The sequence below is a fragment of the Cinclus cinclus genome, chromosome 2 (genome assembly GCF_963662255.1).
Source record: "Cinclus cinclus chromosome 2, bCinCin1.1, whole genome shotgun sequence".
Taxonomy (NCBI): Eukaryota; Metazoa; Chordata; class Aves; order Passeriformes; family Cinclidae; genus Cinclus; species Cinclus cinclus.
This window is the reverse complement of record NC_085047.1, coordinates 103,602,410-103,611,873: the sequence shown is the minus strand read 5'-3', so window position 1 is coordinate 103,611,873 and position 9,464 is coordinate 103,602,410. Positions and strand designations below refer to the sequence as shown.

The following is a 9,464-nucleotide window of genomic DNA, read 5'->3' as shown; positions in this document are numbered from 1 at the left end:
CATACAATGTTTATCCTCAAAAACTCCCCTTAATTCTTACTCATTTTACTATTCTGTAAAGGTTTGAGAGATTCCTTATCTCATTTATTGTTTTTAGGGTGAAAGAGATAGCTCCATTTGTGGCTATGAAAGATTAATTGGTGAAGCTCAGGTGTTCTGTCTCCTTCTGATATCAGAAGGAATAACTAAGCAACTTGGAAACTGAGATGGAAACAGGAGCTGGGCAGATGAAATGGATGCCTGTCAAGAGGCAGCATGAGTTAAGTTCTAGCTTATCTTCCACAGCTATCGGAATGTCAGAGCCTGTAACACTTTCCAATTTTGCTTGCAGGGATAAGCTTCTGTCGTAAAAATGTCAAAACAACCAGCATCACATGTCAAAGCCATTCAGGTAAGAGATAGCATTTATGTTTTTAATATAATAAAATGATAAAACTCAACTTCCATTGCTTGGCAGACTGCATTTTTACTCAGACAAAGCACCATAGGAGTGCTAGCTGGGGTTATTCTGTTAAAGTGAAAAGCTCAGTAGATATGACAGCATTGAAAAAGTGTGACCTGGAGATCATCTTTTGATCTGAGCTGATAAAAAAACTGGAGCAGATAGGTTAATTAATCACTTGTTTGCATGGTCTTTGCAGTATTAGGTTATGTGTATTGGAGGATCATCTAAACAAAACATGGTAATGCATCTCCATAACTATTAAGTACAAATAATTCCTGCAGCCATTAGATTTTACAGATAGCCAATATGCTGGGAGAATTGTAGGCTAAAAAAGTAGCATGGGTAATGTGAAGTTTTTCATGTCTGCATTCCTTAAGGAAAAAAATGTGCTCAACTTCAAATAATCGTTTAAGAAGTATTTTATTTAGAAGCTGAAGAAAATTAGAGAAATGTTGATCTTATAATTTGAAAGATTCTTGTCTGCCACATACCTCTTCGATGGTATATGCTAATAAGGATGGAGTTAATTGTTGCATACTTGTAAAAGAAACAGCTGGAGAATTATCCCAACATCATCATGCAGTAACGTCATGAAGTATGTGTTTAATTCATGTTCTCTATAGTTCTGTCAAAAGGCCAAAATATCTTCTGAGCTGAAGAATCTTACAGAATTCTCTTGTATTTTGTGAAATATACTTCCAATGAAGTTTTACTATGAGTTCAAGTTGTCTTAACTAAGAAACACAAAATGGAATTTCTGAAGTCTTTGTTGTCTGTTTTCATGAGATAATACTAATGCAATAGATTGGAGTATCAAGATTAATTACCCAGGGCTAGGCAGTATACTGAAGATGCAAGGCACTGTGAAAATGCAGGTTCTCTTTATCATCATCACCATCATTATCATCACCATCATCATCAATTCTACCGAAACAGACATGCAAACTACCGTATTCTAATTCTGTTGAAATTAGGAAATAAAGCCATTTTACCAGAATTTTGATTTCACTCAGTTCAAATTTTCATCCCTCTTTTACAGTGACTATAGAAATATTTGTAGGATTAATGAAAAAAATATAGATCTTTAATAGCTGAAAAGTATTTATTTGCATTTTACATTTAAACTCCATAGACACATACAAACATTTTTAAGGAGTTAATTGGTTTACATTTTTTTCTTAAATATATAATGATAGGTTGCATTTTATTTCTAGGATGACTTCCAACTTCTAAATGTAAACAATGCTCCTAGGTTGTTCATTTTAAAAATGCATTTAATTTAATCACTAGGTTTAATATTTTAAAAAACTTTAATTTTTGCAAAGGTAATTTGAATCATGAGAAAAACTAAAACAAAAATTTAAAATATATCTATTAAGCATTGTGTCAAAGGTGGCTCTAGTAGAGAGACCTGCACTTGAATTGATGCTTATTGCGCTCTGAGCAGTCTGAGAACTATGACTCAAAATGTCACATTACTTTTATACATTGTGATTCATATATTATGATCCTTTGCTACTGTGTGCTGATATAAAAACACTGATAAGCCCTGGGGAAGGTACATCATGCTGCAGCCATGGGAATGTAAAGACACTTCACTAACTGAAGTGTTTCATGGTTATCTGTGTCTGAAGTGGCTTTTTTCTGACTGTACTAGATATAGACAAAACTTTTCACTTCCCAATAGCTACTAAATACAGATGTGTAAGAGTTAAAGGCAACAACTCGTTCCCAAGAGTAGTTTGGGGCAATAGAGGACCAAAGTGCATTAATTCCTGGAAACAATTGCTGACTTCCCCTTTTCAGTGTGCAAAAGGCTGTGAACAGCTCTGACTGAAGATTATTCTATCTTTAAACATTGTTGGCTTTCCCCAGAGGTAAGAGTTAGGAAGTTTCTAGGGTTTGTTTGTTTATTTGGTTTTGTTTGTGTGTTTCTGGATTTCATTCTGCTTTCTCTACAGCTTCTTTCCTTCTTCTTTTTTTTTTTTTCCTTTTTTTTAATGAAGTATGTTTATACCAAATTGTCTTTCCAGATTACTCAGTCATCCATCTGGACAGCCAGGAGTGGCTGTGATGCTATGAAGGACTTACCCATAACAGTTCTCAACTCCTGCTCAGTTGCATCAGTTGTATCCTAACTTTAATACCTTCTCTCTATTAAACAGAAAGAAGAACACACACACACACAAAAAATCTCTAAGTACCAGTTCAATTTAATCAAACCAGCAATATATTAGTGTGTCATTTTTACAGGTATTCTTCCTTTGGTCTATTCAGAAGGACCCTGGCTACATCAGTGCACATACCTAGCCAGTCATTGTAAACTGCAATGGCACACAGTATGGTAGGCTTTTCAAACAAAGGAAGAGGCAAACTCAGTAGTTTTCATAATTAGTATGGTTAAATGTAACAATCACACCTAGAAAATCTGTCTTAAAAATTTAAGATTTCCAGAGTAAGGAACAGAAAATTTCCCATTTAGTATATTACTGGATGGAGAGTCCCTAGGGTCATAACTCCATCTCATCTTAGAGATAACAAAAGCCTTGAAACATATCTTTAAAGCAAAATTGTAAACTTTTGCTGATCCCAGCACAAGTCCTTGAAGAGCTATGCTGGTGTACAGGATTTGGCCCACCCATTACACAGCTGTTCATCTGCAAGACAGGACCAGCATTGGATTAAGAGAGACTTACAGCTCAGGACTTTGGTACCTATGGTCAGGAATTGTTTGGAAATGTCACCTTTTCATTTCATACTGGAAATATTTTAATTCACAATATGTGTTATCAGATCTGTTATCAGAGTTTTTAACTATGTCTTAAAGGATGCTCATTTTACCAAGTTATTATTTCATGACTGCAAACTTCTTGCCTGAACTCTGACATGAATGTCCCTACTTCAGATAAAAAAGTACCAACTGCTTTTGTGTGACACAGATTACTAGGAAAGTGCTGAAGCACACCAAAGAGTGGTTTGTTGAATTTAATTAGCAGGCTGGGACTTAGTGGTTCATTTTTGCTTTCTGAACCACTTTTAGTCACAGTTGGCCTGTCAGTCACAGTAGGAAATGCAAGGGCTGTAGTGTTCTGTGGGAGGCTGGCTTCTTTTTTGGCTGCCTCCAAGGGAAAGGAATGTCCAAGTTCAGGATGTGCACTACAAGGAGAGATATCTCTTTAAGTTTAGAGTCTGCAAACTTGTATGACCATGCTAGCTGTAATTTGCAAAGAAGTTTCTCATTCCAAAAATCAAAGCTGTCTGGAGATACCACGTCTTGGCGGGGCAGTTACTTAAAATTAGAAATGGCAAAGCTGGGGTTTTTCCACCCATAAATGAAATAATGAGTTAGGAACTGTGAGGCTGTAAATGCCCTGTCTCCTGGGAACTTACAAAGTGCTGGTGAAAAGTTTCACAATATTTAAACCAATGCCCAGTAAAAAAGCATTATGAAACAAATACCCGGTTATCTGTGACCCTGCAGATATTTGGCAGCCCCACTGAAATTACAGTATCATCTTGCATAAATAAGATAATGGGAAACAGGTCAGTAGAATACAGGAAAAAGCATTCATTTCTTGGCAGATAGATTCTTAATTTGCTTGTCATTTGATAACAGTTGTTACTGAAACTGTGGGCTGTTTTCCTGTGGTTGCTCAAATGGGGCATGATCTGTAAGACCATAACTTGAGCAGAAGGGTGGGATTATTTGTCTCCATTTAGTGCAGATCAGTCAGATGGTAAAGGACAAGAACAGAGCTCACTGTTAGAAGGTTCTCAGCTTCTGCTCTGTGACATTACCAATTCACCTCCTGGTTTTACCAGTGGGAGTCATGGTATTTTGATGACATTTTCTAGGAGCTTCTCTTCTCTTCTGAGATCACAAGATAAGTATAAATTGTGCATTTAATTGATCATGCCATTTGACTTTTAAAACAACCTTGGCTGGGTCACATTGGGAAATGCATACTTTTCAGCTGTTCTTTCCTAAGCACTGTTTTGTGCTATTCTATTCCCCAAAATCTTTACTTTTAAGATATCTAATATCAGCCCCAATTATGTTGTAGCTACTGGCTTTCTGCTCCAGATAAAAGATGAGATTGATGCAGTTGTTTGGGTGTCATTCTGGAGAGACTTTGGAGAAGCCAGGGGCCAGTGGTCTGCCCAGTGTTGCAGCTGGTTCAAGTATTTGCAGTTTTTAGCAGCCGTAGGTAAATTTTGTTGGTAAAATCACATTTTAAGTACTTATGGCTTAAGGTGACTCATGACAGGCTTCCCTTCTAAGATACCTGTGATAAAGTGAGGTGAAAACTGGTGTCTGTTGGAGAATGGAGAGTGGTCTATTGACTGGGTCCAAGTGATTGGGTGTTATTGAAGGATTTGCATGATTTACATGTAAATGTTGCTTTTGGCACTCACTTTTTGCTCGACCTTGACCAAACTGGAGCAAACCCAGATGCCTAAAGATACTTTAGTGTCCAGTATTCATTTGTTTAAAGGCCATCGAAATCAGGAAGCATTAGTCTAAAATGCAGAACTTCAAAAGCTTTCTAGTTTGTTTTTTCACTTTCTGTCTTTAAAATGGAGATGGAAGCACTTCTCTTTCCACAGGAGTGGTATGATGATGCATACATTGAAGGCATAAGTGCTTGGAAACCATGATAATGTCTATAATGCTTGTCCCACTCCTTTCGAGTTTTGCCATTTATCAACTATATCTTTGTTTATCAATCACTATTATATGCATCACAATTTCCTTCTCCCAGGCTAATATCAACATTCCAATGGGAGCATTTCGACCTGGTGCAGGCCACCCTCATAAAAGAAAAGAACTTACACCTGAAGAAGTAGAGGAGGTAAGCAAAAAAGGTTTTTCTTATCATGATCATGATCATGATCATTCATGGAAATAAATGACTACTTACTAACACTTCATGAATAAATAGTTCTGTTCTTGGTGCCAGGGCACCTGCAGGAATATAAACTGTTTTGTAGGTGTGTAGCTCTGCTTCCCCAGGGGGATAATATCTGCTGTCAGGAGGGAAAGCCAGGATTTCACCAGCAGTATTTGTCTAGATGGAAGCTGATGAGATACAGCAGAAAAAATTATAGCAAAGCTTTGGAAGACTTTGCTGCTACCTGTCACCCTGTGGTGTGATTTATTGTTACAGCTTCACACTATTGGCACAGGTTTTCAAACACAATGCTTTTTGGAAGGTTTATCAACAAGATGAAATTGAATCTGAAGATACTTGCAAGTTAAAAAAGAAATTCTGAACCCATTTACCTGCCTGGGGGTGAAAACACTTAATTTTAGACCGAATTCTGTATTTTCATGCTTGTATTTTACAAGATGTGTTTAACACTGAGTTTTGAATATAAAATACAATTTATACCTTAACTAACATTGATGATAAAGGTTATGATTAAACACGGATATCATATTTCACACTGATATTAAAGCATCTTATTTGGCATTAACTTTGATAATAAATGATACCCTAATACCAACAGTGGAAGAAAAGGTAGTGGTAAATACTCCAAGCAAGATTTAAAAAGATGGATGCTCCTGGTTTCCTGACCAGTTTACTTAGTTTGAATTCATAATCCCCACATGAGAACTCATTCTGCTGGGTCAGAGCTCCCACTGCTCCTCACAGCCAAGGGCAGGAAAGGCCATGTAAGACCCAATTCTTTTCTGCCTCAGACAGATTTTTTTTCCCCTGAATTTTGCCATATTTTGATATAAACTGTGCTCTGTTCACAGAGAACTTTCCTGAAGTAATCAAACCTAGGCTGACTTGGCTCTTAAGAAGATTTAAAAAACAAACATACAAAATGACCTTGCACATATATTGTGGCTTTCTCCCTTGGAAAGAAATCAAAGCATATTCTCTCTGCAGTAATTAAACTGGTGAAGGAGTGCCTGTTATTAAGCAGAAGCTAATATGGCATGTGTGAATTCTAGTAGTGTTTGAAAAATAAAATAAATATCTGGTGCTGATAATTGCATTTGTTTGGGTAATTGAATGTTGCTTTGTTTCTCAGCTACATGAATACTCTATATGAGACAGACATTATGGAAGTTCTTGGCCCAGGTTTTATGGCAATACTCAACCAAGCCAATCTGATGAAACTCTGCAGAAACAGATTTTGTTCAAGGAATAGAATAAAAATGCTACCAGTGAACTTGTCATTTCGATTTTCTCATCTTGCTAAGTTTTGCCACAAGTTCTGCCCTACAGCTCATGATTTTTCAGAGCAGTTTCAGACAAATTCAACTTTTGCTAACAGTGCATAATCACTGCTAACAGTGCATTTTCCACTGTATTTTAAAGCCTTGACGCAGGAGATGAGGGGAATATGGATCTTACTTAAAGGGGTGGTGGAGTCAGACAGGAAAGTAGATTTTTGAAAGTCAGTGAAGAAGACATGGTAACATGAAAGGAAATGGAGGGTGGGAATTACAAAAATAACTCTTCTTCAGTCAGATCATTCACATGCTTGTATTTTTTAACCTGTATTGTATATCTAAGTCACTCTTCAGGCTTCCTTCCATAAAACTGAAGGCCATAGTCTAATCTCAGCTGTGTGTTGCACAGTGTCTGCGTCTGTATCACTCACAGTGGAGTGAGTGATACAGAGAGCAGTGAGGTCATAAATAGCAAGCATCTGAGGTTGGAAGAGAAAGCTGACAGCAATTTATGGACTACAAAGTCTCCAAAATGCAGGCAAAGCTTGCACTGCTTGTTCTGCAAGAGGAATGATACTGCACCTGACTCAAAATGGTATTTTTTGCATAGTTACTTATAAGTACTGTGGGGTTCAGGTAGTGCTTGTTTACCCTGATTATTGAGATTACCTAGGAAAGCTGTCAAAGGAAACAGTACAAGCTCATGGCATCTTTGACTACTGATAACAATTTTGTTTATCCTTCCAAACAGCTTCTGTATCAATTTACTTGTTCTCCTGATGTGCTTTGCTGCTGTTTCAGGATGCTAGATCATTAAACCAGATATCAGGCAGTACATACAGTACCTGGGGCTGAATTACTGGCTGGGATTTGAAATGATCTAGCAAAAACAATAGTAAAATACTGTTAGTGTTATCTTGTATTAATTAGTAGTGTATTGGCTGAAATGTGAGAAAAGATAATACAAGTTTACCGAGACAAGAAATCTAGTTATCACTTCAGTTTTCTTATACTTTGTGATCTTAAGAAAGTCCTTAAAGATCAGATAGGAAGAAAATATCAGTTTTCTAGAATACCTTGTATGTTTGCTACTTGACATTGCAAAGTCTTCTTCCATGTAGTCCATTAGTGAACAAAGAAAAAAAGAGGGGTTTACTGGCCAATAATATTTGGCAAGTAATATTGGAATTTTAAAACTTAAGTTAAATATTAAGAACTGACTGTTCACAGTTAATGCACCTTTTCAAAAAGTGTGGCTAATAAATCTAAATAGTGATTGAACTCAAAAAGACCCATCACAAGAAGACATTCACAGAGTAATCAAAAATGAAAAAATAATTTCATCATTAAATTATTTATAGTAAAATATAAATTAATCTCTAAATGTACTTGATTCCTCCTGTGTGCCAGCTTTATAAAATGCACAGCAGGATGGAACAACAGTAAACTCATGTCTGGAAATCTATGCCTTCAAAACATTACCCAGTCTAGATTAGAAATGGTCAAAGATACCTGCTCTACTCAGCTAGAAGCAATAGCTGAGGAAGTACCAAGGACTGAAATACTGTGGTCCTTTGGGAAATTAGCTGAGTTGCTCACTATTGTATAATTGCTGTTATTTAACTGGCATTTTTACAGTGTCAGCAAAATAGCCATGCAGCACTACCCTAATTCAAACATAAAATGACAAAACCCCTTCTGGTCTTGCAACTCAGGTTATGAAAAGTTAAATTTCAACTCATGTTGATCTTGCAGGGAACTTTGGGAGTCCATAACCTACTATCATAGCTCTTCTCCAGGGCTGCAGAAGTGCATGATGATCTTCCTCTCCAAATGTCTGGCAACTGTGAAACTCTCAAAGGAATTAGATGATAAAAATGGTTCTACTTTTTTTGTCATCTAAAGTATGAGGGACTTGGAGTTGCCTTTAATTCTCCAGTCAGTTATTTTCTACTAATTGCCTGACACTAAATTCTTACCCATTCTAATCCTCATTCCTCTACACTGAGCATCTTCTATTATTTTTAGAATGTTTTTTGACATTTTAGACAACAAACAACAAAATACCCTATCTCTTCATGCTTCCACCCCCTTTTTCTACTGGGATTACCCTTAGTATAAAAACATCATTTCCTGTTTTTCAAATAACTGACCTGTGCTCATGTTCAAGAAATTGCTGTTGCAGCAAGAAGGTCACTGGTGTCCTTTTGTGCAGAATGTTCCTGCTTCAACAGAGGAGGAGAAAGAGAAGAAACTGCTCCCAGGAGCTAAGAAACTTCCAGGTCCTGCTGTCAACTTGTCAGAGATTCAGAGCATAAAGAGTGAGCTGAAATATGTCCCCAAGGCTGAACAGTAGCTGGAAGAAGCAGGTGAGTAAGAGAGAGGTTCTCTGCATGGCTCTAGGAGAAGAAGGCTGGTCGAGAAACCTCTAAGTAAAAAGATGGCTTTTCAATTACTTCAGCGGGCCTGGAGTCACAAACCATAATTCAAAGAAAAAATATTAGAAGTCATAATTGGAATTTTCTGTTATTTCAAACATAGGTAATGTTGGAGACTATATCACAATATATGGAGTCCATCAACCAGCCTGAAGTAGACTATTCAGTATATTAAGAATTCAGTATTTGGAATATTGAAGCCACCTTAAAAATAACATATTGCTTCATAAGCACAAGTTCCAGTTTTGCGAAATATAGAACTTGTATTTTTACAATCTAACTACAAACGAATGTTTTAAAATGCAAATAAATTTATTGCAATGATGGACTAGTAGGTCAGTATTCTTAAAAAATGAATTAGTTATTTGATATTAATTTATTTATGTAGTTA

At 36.6% G+C, this 9,464-nt stretch overlaps 1 protein-coding gene across 1 annotated transcript; it reads left to right on the top strand.

Moving 5' to 3' along the window:
- The first annotated feature begins 352 nt into the window (after window positions 1-352).
- On the top strand, window positions 353-8,991 carry SMPX (small muscle protein X-linked). Its single transcript, XM_062515150.1, has 3 exons — window positions 353-391; window positions 5,209-5,298; window positions 8,851-8,991. Exons 1-3 carry the CDS (start codon window positions 353-355, stop codon window positions 8,989-8,991), a joined length of 270 nt encoding a protein of 89 aa, XP_062371134.1.
- The last annotated feature ends 473 nt before the right edge of the window (window positions 8,992-9,464 follow it).

What these genes read in the sequence shown, in the direction of transcription:
- SMPX (XM_062515150.1), top strand. Translation starts at nt 353, where the DNA reads ATGTCAAAACAACCAGCATCACATGTCAAAGCCATTCAG. An exon ending in CACATGTCAAAGCCATTCAG is followed by an intron (nt 392 to 5,208) that starts GTAAGAGATAGC and finishes TCCTTCTCCCAG; the next exon opens with GCTAATATCAACATTCCAAT. An exon ending in CACCTGAAGAAGTAGAGGAG is followed by an intron (nt 5,299 to 8,850) that starts GTAAGCAAAAAA and finishes CCTTTTGTGCAG; the next exon opens with AATGTTCCTGCTTCAACAGA.